This window comes from Podarcis tiliguerta (assembly GCF_965153285.1).
Source record: "Podarcis tiliguerta genome assembly, chromosome: Z".
Lineage (NCBI taxonomy): Eukaryota > Metazoa > Chordata > Lepidosauria > Squamata > Lacertidae > Podarcis > Podarcis tiliguerta.
Window position 1 is genome coordinate 20,309,556 of NC_139553.1, and position 27,299 is coordinate 20,336,854.

Sequence of the window (27,299 nt, forward strand, 5' to 3'; positions counted from 1 at the left end):
GAGGCAATGACTGGCCACCAGGGTCATACACAGGGAGTTTTATGGCTGAGTGGGAGGATTTGAACCATGGTCTTTCCCATGTTCTAGTCAGACATTCTAACTGCTACACCACACAACTGCACAAGCAACAGGAAATTACAGCAGTATGAAAATCATCCTTAAACCACCATGGTAGCAAAGTTCAGAGTACAATGTGAATCCTTACAATCCTTATTGGGCAGGCCCTCTATGTCATGGACTGGCTGGATGCAGAGAAGCGCTAGGAGGCACTAGCCAGGGAACCTGCTAGGGAACCCCCGGGGTAGAAGGCTCAGAGCCAGGGGATTGGTGATAGGACAATGATGAGTGGTCAGAGGGAGGAGCAGACTTGGAGGAGGTGTCAGAAGCAGAAGAGGCAACAGGGTTTGGTGAGCAGGGTCATGCTGCAGCAGAGAACAGTTCATATTCCGAGGCAGAAGCAGGGGCTGGAGAGGAGTGGATCCAGGAGACAGAGAAGCTGGCTGCTGAAGAAGCAAGGGAGTCCCTCCCTCCTGCTGTAACCACCTCCCCCCCTCCCCAGTTTCCTAAAACTCACAAACGAAACAGACAGAGCAGAGAGTGGTTGTGTGAAGACACAGTCTGAGACTGCATGGGAAAGACTCTGGAGAGGAGAAGTCCTACTGGGCACTGGGAAGGCAGGGACCCTCAGTCCTTGCAAACGCTTCATTGGGGCAAGACCTCCTAGAAAGAGTTGCTGAGACCACCGGGCTGGAGCTGTGGATTGTTTCATTGAATAAAGAGTTCACTTCACTGGCCTCAGATGATTTATTGTTCCATTGCTGAACTACGCTTGGGAGCAGCCACTGAGAAGGCCCTCTCCTGTTCCCCCACCAAGCAGGCCTGTGAGGGTAGACTGATAGACTGATAGAAGGGACTCCCCTGAAGATCTCAAAACCCAGGCAAGGTTCATATGGGATGATACAAGATTCAAGATGACCGTAACAGATTGGAGAACTGGGCCCAAAATAACACAGTGAATTTCAACAGGAACAAAGGTAAGCTTCTGCACTTAGGCAGAATTAACCAGCTGCACAAACGTGAGATGGGAATACCTGTCTTGGCAGTAGCGCATGTGAAAGAATCTAGGGGTTTTAGTAGACCACAAGCTTAATGTGAGTCAACAGTGAGATGCAGCAACAAAAAAGAGCTAATGCTATTCTAGGCTGCATCAACAGAAGTCTGGTTGACATCTGAAGACAGCCCTGTTTGGGGAAGTTTTTAATGACTGATGTGTTAATGTATTTTTAATCCTTTGTTGGAAGCTGCCCAGAGTGGCTGAGGAAACCCAACTAGATGGGCGGGTATAAATAATAAACTTATTTTACTATTGTTGTTGTTGTTATGGATGATGATGATGATGTCCAGATCAAGGGAAGTCAAAGTATTGCTCTATTCTACCTTGGTCAGACCACACCAGGAGTAGGATATTGACAAGTTGGATCGGAACTTGGCATGACTGCAATGAGGGCTAGAGCTGATTACGCCTGCCTAAACGATTTGAAAAGACTGAGCTCCTACCAGATGAGAGACTGTATTATAAAGAACTGGAACATACTAACTGCTTGGAAGGTGGTATCCAGCACTGCCTAGCCCACTGCCACTTACAGAAGCTGCAAGCGTCTTTGAGCAGGGACAAGAGACATATAAGGAACTGGCTCTATTGGAACGAAGTGGGGAGAGACTTGCAGTCAATTATTTCCTCCAAATGTTTGCCACAGTATCCACTTATTAAAACGGCGCAATTCTGTCTGCCTCGCTAAGAGTGGCCTTCACAGAGCTGCACTTCCAGGCAATGCTTACAGTGGCCCTGGATGGACAATATAATAAGGTCCCTTATGAAGCAAGACTCTGATTTTGCAGGCAACTGTATGTGGAATATATATCTCATTATCTACAACACAATGCTGGCTTTGTGCAGAACCAACAAATCGATTTATGAAACCCTTGTTTGCGCAGGAAATCAACCTAACTATGGCAGAGAGAAAGAAGTGGCTGCAGAATGTTGCTGATGATTTTAGCAATTCGCTCTCTATGCTCTGGCAGCTAGGGAGATTAGGGTGATGAATTTGGATGAATTAGCCATTAATTGTAAAGGGGACTCAGGCATCTAACTTATACGATCCATAGGCAACTCCTCTCTGTTTTAACTGTCCCTGTAACAAGGTTTTTGCCAGTTTTGATTGTGGTTTTACAGTATATTTCGTGTCTGCTGGTGTTAAGGATGGTGTCATGGCCTTCAGCTAGCACAATAAAAGTATGATAAAAAAAATAATGACACTTGACAGGCTGGAACATGTGCAGAGGATGGCGACCAAGATGATTAGGGGGCCTGGAAACCAAGCTTTATGAAGAACAATTGAGGGAGTTGTGTATGTTTAGCCGGGAAGAAAAGAGACTGAGAGGAGATATGATAGCCATCTTCAAATATCCAAAGGGCCGTCCCATGGAAGATAGAGCAAGCTTGCTTTCTCCTGCTCCGGAAGGCTAGGATCCGAACCAATGGCTTCAAGCTACAAGAAAGGAGATTCCAGCTAAACTTCAGGAAGAACTTTCTAAGGGTAAGAGCTGTTTGACAGTGGAATAGACTCCCTTGGAAGGTGTTGGACTCTTCTTCACTGGAGATTTTTAAGCAGAGGTTGGATGGCAACCTGCCATGGATGCTTTAGCTTAGATTCCCGCATTGGACTAGATGTGCCTCAAGGTCTGTTCTAACTCTACAATTCTATGATTCTGTGACACAGCCTGTCCGATACAGGAGATGTAGACTCAATTAAAGTTAGATCTTATAAATTTTAATATACAGGTTAGGGAGATGTGGATCAAATAAAGCAGATTACATACACATCTTTTGGAACTGTACTCAAATAGAAATATTCTGGAAATCCGTTCAAGCTGGTATCTCATATGATATGTCAGGATATTGTATTCCCTTGAAAGCTAAAATAATTCTGCTTGGTTATCTAAAAGATGATATTCCAGAATATGATCGGCAAATAGTGTTTAACCGTATAGCTTCTGCTAGGATCTGCTAGGCCAAGAATTGGGGAAGGGGAACATATCTCCTACCATACCTGAATGGATTGAGAAAATTTGGTCCATTGCAAAAGAACACATATAAACCAACCTAATGGTTTTATGGGGAAACTCGGTTTGATTTAGTAAATTGCAAATCAGAATCCCCATGATTCCACAGAAATAAAAACCAGTTGGCAACGAACGGTTGTTTCTTACCAAAGAAGGCATTCAGGAGCTTCTGCACCTGGATGTTGCTCCCAACAGTTCGATAGACGCCTTCGACTGTAATACCTGAATAGCGGGGGGGGGGGGGGGGGAGAGAGAGAGAGAGAAAACACCATTACTCCTGAAGCCCTGGCAGAGCAGACTTAGGAGGCACTCAAAGCTCAATGGCGCCATCTCGTGCACTCACTTAAAATTAAGCAATTGTTTTTCAGCTGTAACATAGAGAGAATCCTTGCCCTGAGCCTGGAAAAGCAGGAACCAGGATGGAACCAAGTCCAGAGTCTTCTTTAAAAATTATTTTAGGCCACCACAGCTTCCCCAAGGAGACTCCATAAATAATATTGTTCTGCAGGCATTTCCTGCAAGCTTTGAGTTTATTCCAGGAACCAGTGTGTGGTATAATAAGTATATGGTGAAGGAACTGTTTAAAAATAATTTTTTAAATCCTCTGTGTCAGTGGTTCCAAATCAGCTAAGTACTGTGGACTCCATTTTTCAAAAGGCAAGCTATGGACCCCCACGTTTGAAAATTTGGTATTTCTATTGTAGTTTTTGCTATGCAAGTCGTGCCACAGACCCTCTTCAGGCATAGGCAAACTCAGCCCTCCAGATGTTTTGGGACTACAATTCCTCTTCCCTGACCACTGGTCCTGTTAGCTAGGGATCATGGGAGTTGTAGTCCCAAAACATCTGGAGGGCTGAGTTTGCTTATGCCTGCTCTAGGTAGGTGATGTGGACTCCCTGGAGTCTGCAGACCACCAGCTGAGAGCCACTGCTCTATGTAGTTGGTTTGGGAACAATGTGGAAAATTCGTTTCCTGGCTATCCAGTAAACAAACTAAAAACTGTCACAAATTAATTTAAGAGCCAGCATGTTGTAGAAGCTCATTGGGTGACCTTTACCAGTCACCTATTCTCAGCCTAACCTACCCTCACAGGGTTGTTGTGGGGATTAAATGAGGACTAGGAACTTGAAGAGACCAGTGTTTGAATCCTCACTTGGCCATATTCTTGGGATAGGCAGGAGGACAAATCACATCCTTCAGGGTTGCCTCTCATCCTCTTTGAGGAAGAGGAGGCAGGGCCAACTTTCTAACTACTCCTCCAACAAGGGGGTCTTTCACTCTTCACCCAGACCAAGCTGTGAGAGCAGAAGACAAGTACCAGTGACATCAGTCCACCCCTGCTGCGGGTTACTAAGTGTCTCCCCAAGGACCTCACACATTTGCATTTGGTTATACATTCTACTTATTTATTACATTTATATTCCACTTTTCCTCCAAGTAGCTCAAGGTGGCATGTTCTCCTTCTCTTCTTATCCTCACAACAACCCTATGAGGTAGGTTAGGCTGAGAGGCAGTGACTGGCTCCCAAGGTCATACGCAGTGAACTTCATGGCCAAGTGAGGATTCAACCCCTCGTATCTTCTAGGTCCTAGTCTGACACTCTAAACATCTCACCACTCTGGCTTTCTTAGTCTACAAGGCTAGTCCGATACTCATGAGCACCGAGAACAATTCTTCATTCCCTAAGGACATGAATTTGTGCTAAGAAATCCACTTTTCTTCTCCAGATGCAGAAAAACAGAAATCTGTAGGGTGGTTTCCTTAGTGTAGGGGGAGCATGATGCTCCTTAAGGGGAGATTCCTGGAAACAACAGAGCCCACCTTCGCCAGGTATGCTTGGAAACTTGCTTTCTCCAGGATGCAGCATGAAAGGAAACATTCCAGACAGAACCCACTAAGATGCTTAAAGAAAGAATGGCAACATTTGGAGCAGGCCAGTATTTCACGAAAGCTCCCATTAAATTTGCTCAGCTGTTGTCTGCCAGCCCTTCAAAAGAGTCTGATTGTCTAAGATTTCATCTCGAGCACTGAGCGAAACTGAAACCATTTATTTTAATGGCAATTTTATGATAAAGATCTCTAAAACTAAAATAATACCGGGCCCAACTTTTTATTGTGTCACTTTGGGTCATTAAGCTGCCTTGAATTTTCTCCAAGCGATTAAGAAGCGTGTCTATTTCCCACCCCTCCAAAAACAAATTCTAAGATTGCATATTAGGTCACTTTTGCTAGTAACATTCCAACTTCTCTTTATATTTTTTAAAAAACAACAGCCTCTGCTATTCACATTGCAAGCATGTCTGCAAGTTGGACTTCACCACTCTCTTTCTTCAAGTGCTTTTAGACCGCCAGCTGTGCAATCCTGTACACATCTACTTAGGAATAAGTGCCATTGAGTTCAATGGTGCTTATTTCCAAATAAGTGGGTTTAGGATTGCAGCCTGCATAAATTACAGAAACTGGAGTTACTGTCTGCAGAAATTGCAGTAGAGTGTGATCGCATCTTGTGTGCATTTAACTTGCATGGGTTTCTTGCAGACTGGTTGTGCATGATAAATCCAGGCAAGGCAGAGAACTTAAAAGCTTGTTTTGTACCGGGTCTACTTTGGGTTTCCTGGCATGAAAATAGCTTTTAAGCCCACTCATTGCACCAGCACTGGGATGCTATCACGAGTTCCCACGAGATCTTGCATAAGCATCTCTAGTTTTTTTATTTATTTATAGAAATATTTATATGCCACTGTATCATATCACACTATGAAAACATACAGTAAAATCATAATACTTTTAAGAAGCAAGTTAAAAGCAAAATAATTAAAAACACAAACATTGTGGGGGGTGTACTCTTAATTGCCTGCATAGGCCTGGTGGAATAGAGAAGTTTTCAGTCAGTGTTTAAAAGCTGGCACAGAATGCGCCTGTGGCAGAGTTCCACAGGACTTCCAGAGTTGGCACACTGAGTGGGCCTTGCCCTCACAAGCAAGGCAGAGAACTTAAAGTCATTTTGTGCCCAATCGACTGACCTGGCGAGAGAAGAGCTTCTTCTTTTCATAATGTTTTTATTTATTTTTCATGGAACAGAAGATACCTTTTCGGAAAACAACTGTTGCAACAGTAAACAACGAACAACTTGTCCTGATATAATTATAGACCTTTTTCATACTTTGCAACAAGATTTTGTTTGGTTACTCTAAAAGCCTGCACCACATTTTCCCATGAGTGTTGGGTGGATTCCTGCCACAGTCTGAACAATTTATGCATTCAGAAACATTTGCCTAATGTTACAAAAGGAGTAGGGGCTGTGTTTGCCCTTTGCCACTCTGACCTGACATGTTAATATCTCAGCCAATGCTACTGACCAGACTCTGGTGTATCAAGAATTGATGTTAAACCCAACACCAGTTTTGCAATGTCTGGCTATTTTCATATGGGCAGCTGTATGGAGAAAAGCCACCATGGGGTCATCATAACCTTGAATGGGTTGGATCACAAGCTCAAGTAGTAGGGGAGAGATTTCAATTGTTCTGTTGTATATCAAACAAAAGAGCGTTCAAACTCTCTGCCTTGCTTGCTGGGCTATGCGTGCTGGGCATGTGGGCTATGGGAATATGGGAGATTCTCTCTTTCCCACCCCCTCACTTGCTTGCCATGGGGTCGCCTCCAAGGATTTGGCTATGCATGATTTCCATTTGTAAGCAGAACCCCTGAATCCACATACACACACCCCTTGAAAAATGCAATCATGCTATATAAGGGGGAAGCATCCAGATGCAAAATCTGCAGAACTCACCTTTCGTCTCTACAGCGTTGATGCACCTCCTGACAAATCTGAAGCCAACCTCGTTCAGCTCCACTGTAAAATACAAAGGGCAACAGGAAATTATCTGCCTGTAGGTTCAGAGAGGAAGAACAGGCAGGGACAAGTCAAAGTTCATTCTGTTACAGGCACAAGGGTAGTCTTTCTTTTATTTACTCCATAAAATTTATACTATACTGCATGGTTGTAAAGGAAAGCCTCAAAGAATTTTACACACAAAAAAGAAAACAATAGAATTATCAGGGGGGAAAGCAGCTGCTTAAAACATTCAAATAATACAGTCGTACCTTGGAAGTTGAACGGAATCCGTTCCAGAAGTCTGTTCGACTTCCAAAACATTCGAAAACCAAATCGCAGCTTCTGATTGGCTGCAGGAAGCTCCTGCAGGAAGCCACAGAAGCCCTATCAGACGTTCAGGTTCCAAAAGAACATTTGCAAACCGGAACAATCACTTCCAGGTTTGAAGTGTTCGGGTGCCAAAACATCCAACTTCCAGGGCATTTGGGATCCAAGGTACGACTATAATTAGAATCAACAATAAGCTTTAAAAAAGATTAAAGCACACATCAACATTCTACATATCTGGGTAGGCTCGTCTAAACAAGGATGGTGCTCAAAAGAGTACAGTAAAAGTGCCTGCCTGGTGTCAACAAGCAGGGAGTTCTGAAGTGTACATGCTGGTGCATTAAAAGATTGATTTCTTATAATACGGCCAACAATTCCCTGCACACCTTGATGGTGTGACAAGGCACCAGTGATCTAAAGCCAGGAAGGAATGGTAAGAGCTGTTTCCTAGTTAAGCCTGACCCAGAAGGCATGTTATATCTGCTAAAGGTCCCAGGTTCAATCCCAGGCATCTCTAGGTAGGGCTGAGAAAGATCCTTGTTGTCACCACCTTTTCCACTGGCCCTGGTGGGAGGCCACAACACAACAACAGAGCATCTGCCTTGCAAGCCAAAAGTCCCAGGTTCTGTCTCCAGTGGCATCTCAGTTGTCTGTGCTCCAGCAACCTCTATCTTAGATTACAATGCATTAGATGTGGGGCTGCCCTTGAGGACAGTGAAGAAACTTCAGCTAGGAGCAGCTGGGTTGCTCACCAAGGCAAGACATATTGCACTGATCTTGGTCCAACTGCACTGGCTGCCAGTTTCCAGGCCCCATTTTAAAGTGCTGGTTTTCACCTGTAAAGCCTTAAATGGCTCAGGGTTGCGATACCTCAATAACTGCCTCTCTCCATATGAACTGATCCAGACCCTGTGATCATTATATGAGGACCTTCTTCATTTATCTCCTCCATTACAGGTCTGGAGGGTGGCATCATCAAAACAGGGCCTTTTCTGCAGTGGCTCCCCATTTGTGGGATGATCTTACCAGGGATGCTTGCCTGGAGCCATCATTACATATCTTCAGGCGCCAGATGAAAACATTCCTCTTTAAGCAGGCGTTTAGCCTGTAACTAACTTTCAGAGTTTTTGGGGTGTTTTAAAAAACCCCACCCCAGATTTTAATATATGTGTTTCCTCTTTTTCTGTAAGTCGCTTTGAGGTGCCTGTGGCAAAAAAAAAGTGACTAATAACTTACTTATAATAATCCCCAAGTGACTCCTATCTGAAATCTTGGAGAGCTGCTGCCAGTGATGGAGTGGCAATTCATCCATTCAAAAATATCAGCAGTGGCAAACCAAGGGGGGGGGGGAATGGCCTGGGGAGGGGGGGGTAGCGATCTGAGGATCCCCTAGGGGCAGAGACGTCTGGAGGGCCACATTTGGCCCCCAAGTCTGAGGTTCCACATCCCCGAGAGTCAATAGAGGCCCCACGTTTAAGAAACTGGTTAGAAAGTCTGGAATATATTGACTCATTTGATTATATTTCGGCCGCAATCCTGTGCACATTTTCCTGGCAGCGAGTCCTCCTGGGCTCAGCAGGGCTTACTTCTGAGAATTGCCAGGGGCTGGACTTCAGCTCCCTTCCAGCTCTACAATTCTATGATTCTATTTATGGGATTCCACTGTTAGGGAAGGACATGGGCAGATGTTTAAGATTAGTAATTATGATATATTGTTATATAAAATGGAATGGCCATTTTAATCAGAGTATTCCTATGGAGTTATTACTAGCACTAAGTGGGTTTCCTCCCACTACCACCCCATCCCCACCCCGCAAATAATGGCTATAAGCTATTTAGTCAGGCTTTTGATGCTGGGCTCTTTTTACGGAAGCTAAAAATAAGATTATTTAATTATGTTGCTATGGTAGCAGATCCATCTAATGTATAATTCCTGCTCCGTTTCTTCTTGTAACCGGGTGTATAATAAATAGGCCCAAACGCATTTAAAAATATCTTATGGAAGCTCTTTTAGGGCCTTAATGAGGGCGCATTCAGACATGGGGAATGTTGTATTAATTCCCTTCCTGGTTATAGTATTAGTGCTTCTGTCCCTCTGATGTTCCTTTCACACTGCAATACCTGTTGCATTGTGGAACTGCAACTTTTTGTGGCTCTTTGACTGATATACCAGCAACTTGCACAAAATTTCATGTTCACAGCAGTGGGTATCGTGGGAGACAACAAGGGACATCACTGGACAACGCTACTATTCCCCCACACCCTTTCTACACTTGCCTACAGTTGCCTGTTCCCTCGTGATTCAACCATGAAAAAGACAGAAAAGTATTGTGTGCTAGTGTGTGTTTTTGTGCACACCCACCCTCCAAAAATCATCAATTTACTCCCATGATTGACTGCAAATGGATTTTTTTTCTCCTTGAATCAAACAGCATAGAAATGAGCACTATATCTCATTTCTTTCCCAGCAGTGGCTTTTACATGTGAAAGCTCAGATATAATGTAGAAATTAACAGCTAGGGAAACATCGAGGGAAATGGGACTCTTCTTCATGAACTTTTGCTTCCAGATGTTACAATGAAGGATTTGATTCATTTCTCATTCCTCATATGTCCTGCACGAGGATATCTTGCCTTTACTACCTTTGAAGCTAAAATAATATATACTTCATTATGTTACTATGGTAGCAGGTCCCTATCATACTTAACTCTTCTCCTATTTCTTTTTTGTAATCAGCTGTGTGATGATATTACCGGGCGTCTTATGTCACACCACACCCACTGGAGTGAACATGAGGTTTAGTTCAAGGTTGCTAGTATATCCGTCCGAAAGACACAGTGAGAGGGACGGAAGGACTATAATTATAAGCAGGGGAACGAACGCCATGTTCCCCATGTCTGAATGTACCCTAATCAAGGTATGCCTGGTAATATTAAAGAATTCCTACAGCATCTTTTTAAATGCATTCGATTCTACAAAGTCAGTAGCTGCAATATGCAGCACACCCAGTAGAGAGCAGCAATGGGCATCTATTTGAAACTGCACACAGGTGATACAAGTCTTATCTGGTGAGACGCGCTTGTTAGAGCTCCCTTCAATTATGTGTTAGGGAGGCTCCTATTTCTTTTAGTTTCTTTCTAATTCTTCCTTTTATCAAAGGTAGTGCATGTTTTTGTGTGTGGCAACCTGAGATTCTTACATTAGAGAAATTGAAGCCAGAGTCGTAAATCAGTTGAGCATCCTAGTAGTCACCACCCTGGCTTTCAGCTTTTGGCATCTACTGCCTTATCTTCCTGTTATCTTTTTGCTTTATTTAAAGACTCGTAGCTCTAAGAAGGTTGATCCTGACTCGGACACTGACTCTCCTGTATTTAGACGAACAGAAGGAGGTGGAGGATAGTTATTGCTGATGCCAAAGAAGCTGTTTTGAAAGCACCTGCTTGTGAACTTAAATACTGCTACATACCTGCAGTACTTCTAAATGAAACGCCTTGGTTAAATGTTGGCACAGAGCCTGGGCTGAGATATTTGGCTCTGCAGATGGCTCAAATGTAAAGGAGTTAAGGAAGCTGGGAGGGAATTCTCCTCTCAAGGTGCCGTGAGGAACCGGGAGCTGGTGATGAGCCATAGCAGAAGAGGTAAACAATAGAACTTAGGTGAGATTGGGGCCCTGAGGGGGTAAGGGCCCTCTATTTAGGGGGAGAGTCAACATCCGTCCCTCAGGTGGCAGCTGGGGGTTGGATGAGGCCAACCTGAACCCTCTGGGTCCCCCGCACCTGAGACAGAATCAACCCAGGTGGCAGCTGGGGGCTGAACTGTCCCGGAGGCGGAGGCGCTGGCGCTAGCAGTTTCTGGCTTGGCGGAGACGGTGTGGCAGAGGTCTCTTCCCCCTCTGGAAGTACCATCTCACGACCCCAAGAACACCAGCTGTGGGGGAAAATCTGAGGACTTTGATGCAAAGAGATGCATCTTCCTTGATACTTTAAGTGCCGTTTCAACAGCAGGGGGCAGGCCCCCCTGAGACCATCGGGCACAATACTCATATTGAATAGGGCATTTACAGAATCAGCCCCCCGCTCCTTTTGCTTGTTCCCTGATGCCGTCCGGTTTTCCAGGTTGTTTGAACAGACTTGAGCTGACCCCTGATGCCACAGGAATCTTTCTGGGGCCCAGGGCTGCCGAAAACACGGAAACATGGCAGAGAGAATCAGCCAGGACTGATACCAACTTCCCACTGCCTCAGTTTTTAAGTTCAGAGGATAGCAAGGAATACCACCTTCTTCGCAGGCCGCAAATAACACCTCATGTGGGATCCTGGTCAGACATTAAGGGTGGGAGGAATTTTTTCTTTTTTCTTGTTTGCTTCAGTTTTTTAGGGATAGTTTATGGTAAGTGTTATTGTGTTATGGTCACACTTAAGTTCTATCAGTCTATACTTAGGTGTTTAATTGTTGTTTTTGTCTAGTTAAGTGGTCCCCCACCTTTGAATGTATGTTACATGGTAGCTTTGTTTAGTCTGCGAGTTGTTTTGAGGTTTAATTTAAATTAGTTAATTAATTAATTAGTTAGTTAGTTAAAAGGTTGTCAAATAATGTAATAGTCCTGTAGATAACCAGATAACTACCTGATGTCTAGTCGGCCCATCTTATTTGATTATTTTGTGTGTATTGAGCTGTGATATTATAAGTAGAATAGTAAGCTGGGAAAGAATAACATAAATGCTATCAAAGGAGGCAAGCGTGGGGCTTGGAATTACTACCATGGAGGGGCGAGGGAGGTATGGTGGTGGGGGCAGACTCTATAGGCAAAGGGGTTTGAGATATGGATAGTCTCGTTCCCCTTCCAATCTGTGCCCCATCCCGAGGGACGAAGGTAGGGTGAGCAAGGATTACTCACCTCCATCACTGGTGTTGTGCAATGACAGGTCTATAGGCAATGAAACTGCCAGCCTGCGAGATTTATTTACCTCACAGGGGGTTGACCTGGCCTGTGTGACGGACACCTAGGTGCATGAAGGGGAAACAGTTGCCTTACGAAGGATGGCACCCCCAGATTTCTCTGTCCTCCATCAGTCGTGGACGGGGGGGGGGGCAGAATTATTAATCTGGGAAGATTGTTCTTTCAGGGCTCTGCCATCACCATCAATCTGCGGCATTGAATGTGTCAGCCTGGTGTGGGGTGCCGAGGAGAGCTTGGCTATCTGGCTGGTGTACTGGCCACCTAGCATACCAGCAGCCACCCTGTCAGACCTGCTGGAGGTGATGACCGGCTGGGCCTTGGAGTTCCCCAACCTACTGGTATTCGGGTACTTCAATGTCCATGCTGACGCCGCCCACTCCTCATAGGCTCTGGATCTGGTGTCTTCCATGGCAACACTAGGGCTCTCCCAGTTTGTTTTGGGCCCCACACATCAAGTAGGCCACACGCTGGATTTGATCTTTGGTGCAGGCATTGATGTGATCATGTCCCCCTCGATGGAGGTGCCATGGTCTGACTTCCCACGCCACCCTGCTTAGATGGCAAGCCTATTTGGGCTCACCTGTAGATCCTGATGGATCCTGATGGATTCCGTCAGGCCTTGTGGGACCCTGCTTCCCCGGCGACTCATTGACTGAGCTTGGCTCATTGACCTGGCTCTTGGTGGCCATCGATGAGATCACACCTAGGCGCCCTCTGTGACCCTGCAGAAACCGGGCCCCCTAGTTTACCAAGGAGCTCCGGAAAATGAAGCAGGACCTCACTAGAGCGAGTATAGCACAGTGCCCATGACAGAGCCACAAGAACATCTTATAGGGCGTTTATGAAGACGTATGAGATGGCAGTGAAGGCTGTCTTACTTCTCAGCCTCCATCGCATCCGCTAGCTCTCACCTGGCGCAACCTTTTAGTATAATTAGGTCTCTAATGTCCCTAGAGGGACAGCCAAATTTAAATATGAATCAGACTGTGATTCATAGCTGTGAGGCATTTGCAAGCTTCTTTGCGGAGAAGGTCCTGTCTCTCCACCGTGACCTCCCTGCCAATTTGGATACAATAACGGAACTGGAGGTCCCTCAGCTGTACTCAGGTCCAGTATTGGACAGCTTTGACTGGACCCTCCCAGCAGAGGTGGACAGACTACTCCGTGCTGGAAAGCTCACCACTTGTCGTCTTGACCCGTGCCCGTGCCACGGGATCACATTCACCCAATGCTATACCAGCTGCATTGGCTCCCAGTAGAGTACAGGATCAGGTTTAAGGTGCTGGTTTTAACCTTTAAAGCCCTATACAGCCTAGGACCCTTGTACCTATGGGACCTCCTCTCCTCGTATGTCCACGGAGGACCTTACGGTCTGCAAATAACAACACCCTGAAGATTCCGGGAGATCCCAGGGAGATTAGACTGGCTTCAACCAAAGCCAGTTTCGGCCATGACCATGGGCTGGTGGAACACTCTCTCACAAGAGACCAGGGCCCTGGGAGATGTGACATCCTTCTGCAGGGCCTGCAAGAAGGATCTGTTCTGCCAGGCCTTTGGTCAGGGTTCAGTCTGACTCATTTTCTCTTTGTATAAGAACAAACACAAAGGAGGTTTCCCAGCCTGCTCACAGGTCCTTATAATATTAGTGGAAATGGTTGGTCCTGGCGAGTATTAACCGCTTTCAGTTTTAACTTGAGGATTTTCATTTGTCCAGTTTTAATTTTAATTTATTTGAATTGATTTGGGATGCATTTTAATCGATTGGTTGCTTGTTTTAATGCATATTGTATTATTTATATTATGTTAGCTGCTCTGAGCCCGGCTCCAGCCGGGGTACAAATAAAATATTATTATTGTTATCTTCAGCTGGAGCAAACTTTCTGATCAAAACCTTTTCAGCTATTTAAGGGGAGAGGAGAGAAATGAAGCTGCCACCATGACGGGGGAGGGGGGGAGCACAGATAACTTTCCTGAATTTGTTTATTGGGGGACGTGGGGTGGGGGTGGGGGTGGGATAGAAGAATGGCTTTGCCTTAATCTCACTAAGCTTTTACAAAAATGTTCGTAGAAACATTACAAAGAGTGTGCTGGATCAAGCCAATGGCCTATCCTCTTCTCACAGTGGCAAAGCCAATGCCTCTGGGAAACCCTCAAGCATGATTCGAGAGCACAATAACACTCTCCCTCCCTGTGGTTTCCGGCAACTGGTATTCAGAAGTAGAGCCATCATGGATAGCAGCCATGAATTTGTCCAATCCTCTTAAAGCCATCCGAGTTGGTGGCCATCACTGCCTCGTAGGGCAGAGTTTACTGTGTGCTGTGTGAAGGAGGATTTTCTTTTATGTGGCCCAAATATGGAAGGAAAACTTTTCTATGTCCACCATTTCTCCAGGCCATGCATAATTTCATAACCTTCCATCATGGTGCCTCTTAGTCGCCTTTCCTCGAAACTTAAAAGTTTCCAAACGATGCAACCTTTCTTCATAAGGGAGTCGCTCCATCCCCTTGATCATTTGGGTTGCCCTTTTCTGAACCTTCTCTCCAACTCTGAAATATCCTATTTGAGGTGGGTGAGTGGCCGCTTACAGCCCATACTCTCCTCAGCCTCCCTTTGCCTGGCTGCAGTATAAACATCACATAGTGCCGTTTCATGGGCCCTCTAGGAATCGTAGCTGAAGGGAGGTGGACACTGTTACTATGTTGTGATTCTTTCATTGTTGGGGGTTAGACTGGATGGCCCTTTGGGTTCCTTCCAACTCTACCATTCCATGATTCTACACCAAGGTTTTTTAAGACTATGAGGAAGATAACATCAGCCACCATGGAAAGGGTCAAGCAAGCTAAGTGCCAAGATACCTGCATCCAGAACATTTTGCCTGCTCTTCCAAAGCAACACACACACACACACACACACACACACACACCTTATGCATGCTTTTGAAAAGCACAAATGGCTGGCAAAAGTGTGTGCACTTATACAGGGGTTATCTGGGATCTACCTGAGTCATAAACCAAAATGGGAGTTACTTACTTTCTTCCTGCTTTGTGATGGGACTGTGGTAGATCTAAATAAAAGCAAAAGTAAATTAAAAAGATGGCAAACACGTTGATCCTTGAAGAATCAAACTGACTGAAAGACAGGATATAAGACAGTATAATCACCTCTTGCACATGTTTCAGAGATGGTGCACATAAGCAAAAACACATACGCTTGAACTGACCCCTTGGAACAGCCCCTGCATGAGTATCTTTACCTTTCCGGAGTCAGGCACTAGGCAAGCCTTGGCCCCACTAAGCAAACAAGGCAATAGCTCAAAAGCTCTCTGTCTTTCTTACTAGCTTCTGGGAGGCTCCCATAAGATTTCACACTGCCATCCGAGTTCTCGCAACAGCATCCCAGAGCCCAGTAAGAAAGGCACAGAGCTTAAAAGGGGAAACCCGGTGCAAAAGGAGCTTTAAAGCTCTTTATCTTACGTGCAATTTATTTGTGAGGTTTCAGCTGGCTGGCTTTCAACTGTGTAAGGTTGAAATTGCACAAGTCAATCATATGCAATGTACTGCAATATAAAAAATTCACACGCTATTTGCAAAGTTCTCCCAAGAGCTGCTGATGTGGACACTGCATAAAAGCCATGGGGAGTTGCCTCTACTTCCCAGCTGGTGTCGTTTCCTACAGCCGCCTTCCCATCTCCATGACGGCAGAGGTTTTAATAACTTAGGGTTCAGGGTTTTGTATCTGGTCACATGCAGGCTATTCCAGGGAAGCTAAACAAGCCCAGGAACAATCCCCACAGGGAGTGGACTTTTTCCAGATTGCAGGGAAACAAAATGCTCACATGGTTAGGGCAGGGGTGGCTATCCTGTGGCGTGGCCCTCCCAATACTGCCAGACTGCAGCTCCCATAATCTCTTGCCAGTGGTGACCATGCTATGTGCGGCTGAAGGGGGGGGGGTCAAAGGTTATCCACCCCTGAAGTAGGAGGAGGTGAAATTGCAAGGAACTGAGACTATCAAAAAGTCACAACACTTTTACTTTTAAAAAATCCTTTAACATTATAAAATAAAATCCTTTTTTAAAAAATAAACATACTGCAAATCATTCAGACTGCAGCTTTATTAATGCCAAGTTTATGGAAGTGCACATTTATCATAAGAATATAAGGAGAGTCCTGCTGGATGAGGCCATTGGCCCATCTAGTCCAGCATCCTGTTCTCACAGGAGCCAACAAAATGCTTCAATAGGAAACCCACAAGCAGGACCTGGGTGCAAGAGCACACTCCCCCCCCCCTCCTGTGGCTTCCAAAAACTGGTATTCAGAAATGGAGGGAGAGAATAGCCACCACAGTTATTAGCCATCAATAGCCGCCTCCTACATGCATTTGTTTAATGATGACACTTTTAAAGCCATCCAGACTGGTGGCCATCACTATCTCCTGCAGGAAGGAGTTCCACAGTTTAACTATGCGCTGCGCAACTAAGGACCCTTTTCTATGCCATGAATCTTTCAACATTCACCTTCACTGGATGTCCATGAGTTCTATAAGAGATGGAGGAAGATTTTTTTCTATCCCCTTTCTCCATCCCAGGCCTAGCTTTATTAACTCCAATCATGTCACCACACTCAGCCTCTTTCTCCTGCAACGTCAAATGTAATGGAGAAATGAACAATTCAAGAGGCTATCCCTAAAAACTTTGCCAAATTCGAGTTTGAACGTTTTCAAAGGCTGCCCCTGGGAATGGTCAAACACGTTTGAAAGTTTTGAAAAGGGAGAGTCATTATTTTGCTTTTCGAAACCAGCTAAAACGCTTCTCACAGAAACATCATTACTTAAAAAACATAATGCAAGTTAACTTAAAAAGGGGAGGTGGGGAATAGCTAAGCTGTGGCCCTCCAGAGTTTGTTGCAGTCCGCCTCCCAGCAGTCAGCACAACCAGTTGTCAGAGGTGGCCCAACATCTGGATTACATCCCCACCCCTGTGGCAGTGGAAACTCCATCAAAACACACAACTGGGGGCAGCATTTTTAATACTTACTGGCTCTTTCCCATCCATGGCCTCCATCCAGAGCCGTCGATTTGCTTCTGAAGGGGCTTGCAAGGTGATGGGCCCAGGTCTGCAAGAGATTGAACAAGAGTAAAAGCAAAGAAAGTTTTTCTCTCCATAAAGCAACAAGACTGAATCCAAAATTACAGTGCTTAATCCTTCTCCAGGCAACTTGCACCAAGGACTTTGCACATGCTTTTAATACAAGTGTCTGCTCTGCACTTCAATGAAAAATTTGGAGAGGGAAAATAAACAAAAAACTGGTTATGCAGGATGCAAAGAGCAGGAAGCAGCTTCTTTTTTCTAGTAGCTGGAAAAGCTTGAGTGGCAGCATAATTAACTTATGCAATCACAGAATTGCGGAGTTGGAAGGTACCTCCAAGGGTCATCTAGGCCCACCCCTTGCAATGAAGAACCACAGCTAAATACAATGTTGTCAGAACTGGAATTTGTCAGCAAGTTTGACCCTATTCGTCTAGCTTTTCTAACTTGCAGCTGGTGTCAAGTGAGTGTAGCTGGTGGTCTTCTTGGCACTGTTTGGCAACCACCTGGAGTTTTATTAGTTATTGTTTTGAATTCTTGCAATAAGCCTGGCTGCGTTTGTTTACTTGTTTCGAATAGATTTGCAGTATTTTTCCCCCATTTGTATTTTTTCAGGTGCCTCGGGTTGTTGTTTTGGCAAGACGAAGCAGGATATTCATTTAAATACACAAGCACCACCAATTCTGTTCTGTTACTAGTGATTGCTGACATAGTCACTATGCTTATTCAGCTTTGCACAGATTGAACCAATCACATTTCGTGGACTTTTTGGGCAATACATATTTATACTGCAAATATTTCACCAACTTCATGCAGCTGAGGAAGTGAGTTACTGTTCTTTAATAAACTGGACAGCTCTGAATACTTGCAAAATGCTTTTCTTCTTTCCCTGGCTGGATATGGAATGGGGGGAAATACTCTCTGCGCTAAGGGACATCCAACATTCTGGGAATCTGTAGAAATGTTTGCCAATATAAGTAAAGTTACAGGGAACCAGGCAGAGCGCCTTCTTGTTGGCTCTACCCACCCTGTGGAACGCCCTCCCATCAGATGTCAAATAAATAAACATCTATCTGACTTTTATAAGACATCTGAAAGCAGCACTGTATAGGGAAGTTTTTAATGTTTGATGTCTTACTGTGTTTTAATTTGTTGGAAGCCGCCCAGAGTGGCTGGGGCAACTCAGTCAGATTTCAATTTCAGCCTGTTCTGTTCATGTCAGAGACAGGATCAAGCCAACTCAATAAATAAATAAATAAATAAATAATTTTTATAATTTTTTTAAATTAATAATAATTGTAATTTATTTATTTAGGGACGCGGGTGGCGCTGTGGGTAAAACCTCAGTGCCTAGGACTTGCCGATCGGATGGTCGGCGGTTTGAATCCCCGCGGCCGGGTGAGCTCCCGTTGCTTGGTCCCTGCTCCTGCCCACCTAGCAGTTCGAAAGCACTCTTAAGTGCAAGTAGATAAATAGGTACTGCTTTATAGCGGGAAGGTAAACGGCGTTTCCGTGTGCTGTGCTGGTGCAGGCTCGCCAGAGCAGCTTCGTCACACTGGCCACATGACCCAGAAGTGTCTTCAGACGGCGCTGGCTCACGGCCTCTAGAGCGAGATGAGCACGCATCCCTAGAGTCGGACACGACTGGCCCGTACAGGCGGGGGTATCTTTACCTTTTAAAATTTATTTATACTTCACCCATCTGGCTGAGTTTCCCCACCCATCTGGCTGAGTGGCTACTCTGGGTGGCTCCCAATTGAGTGTTAAAAACAATACAGCATTAAATATTAAAAACTTCCCTAAACAGGGCTCCCTTCAGATGTCTTATTTCCTTCACATCTGATGGGAGGGATTTCCACAGGGCGGGTGCCACTACCGAGAAGGCCCTCTGTCTGGTTCCCTGTAACCTCACTTCTTGCAATGAGGGAACCGCCAGAAGGCCCTCAGCCCTGGATCTCAGTGTATATAAAGCAGATGCTCCACCACTGAGCTTTCGCTAAATGGTAAGTTTCTAGACCTCATGAACCTGTGATTTTTTGTTGTTTTGATTTTGTTTTGTTTTTAAATTCTTCTGGTAGTTTACTATGCATACGTATTAATTTTAAAGCTGTAATTTCTGTGTCCTGTAAACTCACTTTATAACAGGTGGTAAATAAAGATTTTTAATAGGTTCCCCCCGCCTGTGCAATTTTTGAAGGAAATGCAAACTTAAAGAGTTGAAAACCTGCCAGGAGTTTGGATTACCTTTCCAGCGTCTCAATGTCAAAACAAAATCTCTTGTCTATGGAGTCTGTCTTCCTCCTCACACAGGACTTCAGCATCAGGTGTAAGGTGCCCTGAGAAGAGAATTTACAGAAAGCAAGAGGGGGGGGGGGAGAGAGAACAGTTGATCTCACTTTTAAGATCCCAAGCTTAGAGGGGAAAGCAAATCAATCCATGCAAATGGGAAGAACTCTCAGGAGTGACAGCAAGGCTGGCATTGAAATGAAGCTGAGTCAGAAGGCAAGGAGAACAGGTGGTCATCTGTAAGTGTTTATACGGAAGCAATAAAAAGGAGCACCCCAAATCACCACCACTTTGCATGCTGAGCTTCTAAATGTCTACACTGGTTGCCAGTTTGCTTCTGGGCCCAATCCCAGGTGCTCATGTTTGTGTTTAAGGTCTTAAATGACTCAGCCGTGAAATACCTGAAAGGCGACTTCCTTCCCTACAGACCTTTTCGTGTGCCGAGATTGACAGAGGGAACCCTTTTGGTAGCTCCCCCACCCTCAGAGGGGGTGACAGCTCAGGGGAAGAGGGCCTTCTTTGTGGCAGCCCCTAAGAGAGCTGCACCGGGCTCCTTCACTAAACAGCTCTTGGAGAATGCTGGAGATGTGCCACTTCGCCCTGAGCTATCGGCACTTGAGAAGTGTACTTTTAGTACCCACTCGTTTTTATAAATTGTTTTAAACTGTTTTAATACAGTCGTGTTTAATACACCCTGTGTCCCAAATGCATCATTGCGCCTAGAGGCTAATCTTCCCTCGGTAGAATTACAGATCCCGGCGCAGGACACTTAACTATTGGCTTTGCCTAAACTCAAATCCCCCTGGTCTAATATTCTTAGTGCTGTAAGATTGTCACAAGGACGCCTGGACTAAAATTGTCTATCAAAAACTTCACTCTTGTGGTCTATCACCACAACAGTTAGTCACTTTGGGTTTTAGTAAAGCAAACAGTCTAATTTGTCAGCACCTAAACGATATCGAGAGTCAGAACAACTTGGCCACAATAAGGAAATTTCGCCCATGGTAAGACAATTTTCCACCTTCCCATTTCGACTCTCTGGCACCCTATCTGCATAACCTAGCAATTCTAAAATATAGACATACTTTTACTCTCACAAGATTGAATGTATTGCCCTCGACTGTACTTGAGGGACAATTCCAAGAGGTTCCACACGAAAAATGCTTATGTCCCTGTGGAGATGGCAGTACTGAATCGGTGGCGCATGTCCTTCTGGCTTGCACTCTTTATAAAGACTTGAGGAATGAGAGTATCACCCCTCTTTTATTGTTCATTCCGGGTCGCCCAGCCACTGCCAGTGTCTTTTCTCTTGGCAGATCAAGATGAGCAGGTGACAGCAAAGGTTATAAGGTTTTCAGCTGGGGAAATTAGAATAATATCCGCTATTTGACTATTGATTCAAAACCCTTAACTGTATTTTCTATAACTGACTTCTTATTTCTATTCTTTCTCATTCTATTCTATCTCATATTGTTGTTTTATTGATATGGGTGATGGCTGATGCAAATAAAGATTCATTCATTAATTCAATACAGTTGTACCTTGGTTTTCAAACAGCTTAGTTCTTGAACATTTTGGCTCCCGAACGCCACAAACTCAGAAGTGAGTATTCCAGTTTGCGAACTATTTTTGGAAGCCAAACATCCAAAGGGGCCTCCACAGCTTCCAAATGGCTGCAGGAGCTTCATGCAGCCAGTCAGAAGCCACGCTTTGGTTTCTGAACATTTTGGAAGTCGGACAGACTTCTGGAATGGATTCCATTCAACTTCCAAGGTATGACTGTACTGTGTTTTAATGTTGTAATCCACCCCGGGACCTTAAGGTGAAAGTTGGCTAATAAATTAATAATAATAATACATGAAACATGTCAAAAGGTTGGATGCAGAAATTTGCAGTGGTGTGCAGAAACCACAAGCTGCAATTACCACCAGAGAGTTAGTTTTAAATGCTTCCCAAAGCATTAAGTAGGATTTCACTTACTTGCTTTGACCCTGGCTTCTGCTCCATGTGTGTCATCCGGAACACCTTTGCCTCTTTCTCGTACTGGCAGTAGTATTTGACCCATGAGATGCCCAGGGCCCCTGCATCAAAGTCCAGAATTGAACAAATTTAACAGAAGCTGCCCAAGGTACATCTCTTACTTGCATGCAATATCTGGTGTAAAAAAGAGAGAGAGCTTTTAAATAGGGCTTGTTCCAGCAGGACAACTTGGGAATGGGCACAAGGAAATAGTGCATGGGATAGGAGACCCTGCACTTAAGAGCATAAGAAGAGCCTGCTGGATCAGGCCAATGACCCACCTACTCCAAAATCTTGTCCTCACAGATAGACTGCCCCTGGGCCTGGAGGTTCCAGAACAGCACTAGAAGAGCCCTACTGGAGCAGGCCAACAGCCCATCTTGTCTAGATTCCATCATTTTGCTTGTCCTTTTCTGAACCTAGCACCATTCAAAGGGACATGCTATCCAACAGCACACAGAGCAGCCATCCCACTGTTCAACCTCAGTGAGGTTAATCCTTGGTCATCCCCTTGACAGTAAGCAAACCACCTGGCATTCTTCTTCCCTGCCTTTGATAGCAGGCAAAGACGCCTGTAAAGATTTGAGGAAAGGGAACTAATATTCCAAGCTGTTAAAACAGCTGCATTCCCTCCACACAGCAAAGTCGTAGCAGATTCTGCCAGTTCCGTCCCATAATTGTTCTGAGAGTGCAGGAGCCCTTTAGCTCCATTCTGAGAAGAAAGTCTGATTAGAGATCTGGAAGTCCAAATCTTGGTGGAAGAACAAGGTTCTGTGCAGAAAACTTTTTTAAAAGCTTCCAGTACGACTGCATCTCATGCAGTATTTGGCTCCAGGGGTTCTGTTTATACATAAAAATCTCTGGAGTCACCCCATGGCTAGCGGAGACAGGGAGAAAAAGAGAGAATCCCCTATACTTCCAGCAGACCTTGCCACCCAAGCAGAGAGCTTGAAAGCTCTTTTCACACTATGTAATCCAAAGGGACCCAGCACAAAAGGGCTTCTAAGCTCTCTCTCTCTTGCTTGAGGGGCAAGGCCTGCTCAGCGCATTGGCTCTGGAAGGCCAAGGATGCTCACGTGAGATCTCGAGGGAACTCAAGTAGCCCTAAAAGATCTTATGAGTGTATCCAAGGTCTCATGATGAGTATCCCACTACCTGCAGAAAGGCAGAGAACTTAAAAGCTCTTTCCAGACCAGGTAACCCCAAGCAAACCTGGCATATAATGAACTTTTATGCTCTCTACCTTGCTTAGGATTTAACTTGTGCAATTTCAACTAGCCTGCCTTCAATTTTATATTAAAAAAAAAAACCATGAGTGTTTTCTCCACTTTAAGAACTAGTTGAAATCTATGTTAAGAGGTCCAGTAGAGTCCCTCCTGACTTCTGACTCTTCAAGCCTGTGATGTGCTACCAATCCATCACTGGCTGGAAGGGAGATGAGTGATGAGCAGAAGCTATTTCTGAAATTTTGCAGGCTGGCAGTGAAGAGGAAATATGGCCTTGAAAAATGTGGATAACATTTCTGGCCTAGTGGAATCTCAAATGTCCAGAGCTGAGTCCGGCAGAGGTTGATTCTGGAAGCCTCCCTTATAGAATGAAAGAGCTGGAAGGGCCCAAAGGGTATCATCTAGTCCAACACCCTGAAATGAATCATTGCTAAAAAGATACCTGGGCAGATGGTCAGCCAACACTGCTTAAAAACCTCCAATGAAGTAGTCTGCCCACCTTCCAATGTCACCAAATCATAGAATTGGAAAGTGCTCCCAAGGGTCAACTAGTCCAGTCCCCTGAAATGCAGGAACCACAGCAAATCCCTCATAGGATCCCCTTGGCAGACACTTACATTTTTCTTGCGAATACAGGTAGCCTTCTATGGTCGGCTTCCCAGGGAGCTTGCAAGTGAGAGGAGCTTCCTTCATTCTCTTCTTGAGGTCTTCCAACTCTTCCCGTGTGCTGCTGAAGTGATTTCTGGTCTGTAAAAGCAATGGGGGGAGAAGAAGACTACTTAGTTTGGACATAACAGCATGAAAGCAAAAGCTTAAGAATCTGACATTCAGCTAAAGTGCCTGTGCCAGTCTTTGGCAACTTGCTGTCTTCTGGACGGATTGGACTACAATGCATGCTGCCTGGGGCTGAAGAGAGTTGTAGCTCAAACCATCTCTTCAAAAATAATAGACTGAGGGCTGCCTTGCAAGATGAGAACAAAAAGTCCCTCAAGTGCAGCCCTCTGCATAAAAAAAACAGCTAACAGAAAGTGGACGGCAGCAGTATGTAGGGGCAAACAGTACAGTTGCAACTTATGAGCATTTAACTTCCACAATTTCAACCTTGCACTACTAGGTTGAAATTGCGCAAATTAAATGCACACAAACTGTAAGCTCTCTGCCTTGCTTACCAGATGAGGCCTGGTCGGGGCACCAGCAACAGAAAGGTAAATATGTTTGTGCATGGGCAGTTCTAAGGGGATGGTTTTCCGTATACGCAAAACCCTTGGAACGGAACCCCTGCACACAATTCAGTCATGCTCTGCTGCTTCTGAAGAGAGACGTTCCATTGAACATATTGCTGTACGGGATGGGATTTGATTACTCTGAGTAAATATGAAGGGTCTCTGCTCCACCTTTGCCCACACAGCTCTTCCCCACTGAATGGGGGAAAGGCTGAGAACATTCTCCCTGCTTGCATCTACCCAAGCATAGCCACAGGTTTTCCCTGGAGTTCCTGGACTGCAAGCACTGGGCCAGATGATCCTTTGGATAGAGGTGGAAAAGGCTCCCGTTCCTCAAAGGCACCAGATTGCTGGTGCCCAAGTCATTCCAGCAGTCACTAAACAGCAAGAATACACAGGTCTCTTGGTTGCCAGAAATAAGTGTGGACAAACAACTCTCTGCTGAAAAGATAGGTGGGAAGGCAACTACTCAGATGATGGCCTCTGTTAGCAACAAAGCAGCCACATGGGGAATCAAGTCGCCTTGCAAAAAGAATGGAAGAACAAACACAATTTGCAATGCAGCGGATTCCTGGTCAAAGTGGACCCTGGGAAAGACTGCAAGTCCGCAATCCATAAACTAGTGGGAAGTTCATAAAATTATGCATGGCCTTGAAGAAGTGGATAGAGAACCCCCCTTCCCTGCCCCAATAACATTAGAACCTGTGGACATCCAATGAAACTGAATGCAGGAAGATTCAAGAAATACTTAATGCCCGTAGTTAAACTATGGAACTACCTCCCATAGGAGACAGTGATGGTCACCAAACTACATGACTTTAAAAGAGGCCTAGATAAATTCATAGAAGAGGAGGAAGCTATCAAAGGCTACTAGCCACAATGGCTATGCTCTGCCTTTGCATTTGGAGGCAGCAATGCTTCTGAATGCTGGTTGCTAGAAACCTAGGGAGGGGAGAAGGCTCTTGTGCTCGGGTCCTGTTTGCAGATTTTGCACAGGCAACAGTTCAGCCACTATGTGAAGAGGATGCTGGACTAGACGGGCCATGGGCCTGATCCAGCAGGCTCTTCATATGTTCTTACAAGACATATGGCACTGCACACCAAACAAGCATTTCCACAGTAGGAGTGAAGGAGGAAGAAAGACAGGATGGCGGGAAGCAAACTCACATTCTGCAGACTGAGCTGAAGCTGTTGCTTATATGGCAGGAAATCCTGCGTCAATTCCACAGTCAGGTTGTTGTAGGTGAAGAGGCTATGAAGGAAAGCCAAGACCTGTGGTGAACAAAAGAGGCAACATTTTCTAAGTTAAAGAGCAGATCTGTGCATCCAGAATCACGGTGCGTAAAAATCCTCCCGGCCTGCTGAATCTATTTTGACAGTTGGACAAGAAAGGCTTAAACATTAGACACATCTCCTTTTCTGGAGAAGCATCTGCTACATATTCTGGAAAACGGTTTGTCTGTCTTCTGTCGGTCTGGACACCTCTCAAGGTAAGTTATGGGGCAGATGGCAGGCACAGTTTTGAATCAAAATAGACTGACACATGACCTTGGCATGACTTTGCCTGCTTTCTGGCACAGGTTCAGCCTATCGTAACTAAACTCAGCAAGAGGATTCCCAATGTAGGGACAGCCATTTTTGTCAACATTTGACAACAGGTGCCATCTTGAAACTAGATGGTGGACCAAAAGGTAATTTTAGGATGACTTCACCCCATTTTCAGCACGACGGGGCCAAAATCACAAATTACACTATCCATTTGAAAGTCAAATATTTTTGGTTTCTATTCTGCTTTTGGAATTCCCCGCTAGTGCCTGCTATAAAAGATTCCAGAATGGCTTTGGGCATGATGCAGAATCAGGAACAACGAATGCTTCTCCTAGTTATGCTCCCATACCTGGATTTGAGAGTCTCTTGCCATGGCTTCTGGGAAACACAGAATATCTCCAGTGTCGGGTGAAATGAGGGAGTTAATGAAGGGAAGGGTGACCGGGAGGTGAGGGTCACACAACATCTATTCTCAACGTACCTGTGGTTACTCTGCGCTAAAACGGAGCCAAGGAGCACTGGGTTCTGCAGCCTTTATATATAAAAGCTGAGCATGTGCAAGTCTTATTTTATTTATTCATTTATTTATATGTCCATTCATTCATTTCATGAAATTTATACACAGCACGACTAAAAAGAAACCTCAAAGCTCTTTGCAAGGAAAATAAAATTCAGTAACTCAAACACTCAGAAGATAAACTCAGCAACACACTAAAAACAGATTAAAACAGACACCCACATTCTACATGTCTGGACAGGCTTGCCTAAAGATAACATTTTCTATCAGGCACTGGAAAAAATGAAGTGAAGGCACCTGCCTGATGTCAATAGGCAGGGAGTTCCAGAGTGTAGGTGCTGTCCCATTAAAATATTTGAGTCCTTACAAATGCAGAATGGGGATTATGTGTCACCTGAAACAGTGCCAGTTCTGCAGATCAAGGGGGTGCATATGGAGAAAGGCAATATTGCAGGTAAGCTGGTCACAAGTTGTTACGGGTGTTTTATACTAATACTAACACATTGAGCCTGATCCAGTAGCAAACTGGCAACCAGTGCATCATTTTTTTATTGTTTATTACGGTTTTGCAAGCCACAGACAACATCAAGAGAGGCAGTAAGACATCAAATGCCACCCCTGTCCAATGGAGATTAAGTTTCTGTAGCATGTGACACAGGCTTCAGTGCCAAATGCAATCTGGAGGGAAACAAAGGTTGCAGGGGTGTTCACTTACAGGCTCCACAATACTAAACTTCTTGCTCTCCTGCACTTCTTGGATCTGATAGACGTATTCCAGGGAAGATTCAAAGAAAACGTGCCGCTCTTTATCCACCTGCATGTCAGCCTAGGTGAGAAACAGAATGGGGATGTTAATACAACAGCAGCACGGCTACCTTTACATGTCCTTAGAAAGTGTGGTTCTCAAGTGCTGAAAACCTCTTCACCTACCTCTTGCAAATGGGATTCTTTTTTCTTTGAAGATAAATTCAAATGGCGATCCAACATGGAGTAAAACCTCTCTCCGTCCTTCTCAAATTTCTTTTTCCGTTCCTAGAAATGGAGGAGATGCAAAATCATTGTGTTGTGAGCAACTGTTAAGTACTATTTTTAAGGAACAGATGTCAGGGGTTTCCAGCCTGACCCTAAAAGGCACTCTCCACTGGCTCTGC

The 27,299-nt window shown here is 44.8% G+C and overlaps 1 protein-coding gene and 1 long non-coding RNA gene across 3 annotated transcripts in view; one reads left to right on the forward strand and one right to left on the reverse strand.

Annotated features, from left to right (window-relative positions):
• Positions 1 to 27,299, forward strand: part of LOC310669768 — a 571,559-nt gene that overhangs the window by 456,632 nt on the left and 87,628 nt on the right. The gene's annotated exons all lie outside the window — the stretch shown is intronic.
• The window catches only part of OPHN1 (oligophrenin 1), a 117,590-nt gene that overhangs the window by 46,382 nt on the left and 43,909 nt on the right, over positions 1 to 27,299 (reverse strand). For both annotated transcript variants that reach the window (XM_083423577.1, XM_083423578.1), the window contains 10 exons: positions 27,079 to 27,180; positions 26,864 to 26,974; positions 25,251 to 25,355; positions 23,478 to 23,607; positions 21,596 to 21,696; positions 19,574 to 19,665; positions 17,279 to 17,357; positions 15,276 to 15,309; positions 6,914 to 6,976; positions 3,271 to 3,345 (listed from right to left, as the gene is read on the reverse strand). In XM_083423577.1, coding sequence (XP_083279703.1) covers positions 3,271 to 3,345; positions 6,914 to 6,976; positions 15,276 to 15,309; positions 17,279 to 17,357; positions 19,574 to 19,665; positions 21,596 to 21,696; positions 23,478 to 23,607; positions 25,251 to 25,355; positions 26,864 to 26,974; positions 27,079 to 27,180 — 892 coding nt within the window. The remainder of the gene's footprint in view (positions 1 to 3,270; positions 3,346 to 6,913; positions 6,977 to 15,275; positions 15,310 to 17,278; positions 17,358 to 19,573; positions 19,666 to 21,595; positions 21,697 to 23,477; positions 23,608 to 25,250; positions 25,356 to 26,863; positions 26,975 to 27,078; positions 27,181 to 27,299) is intronic.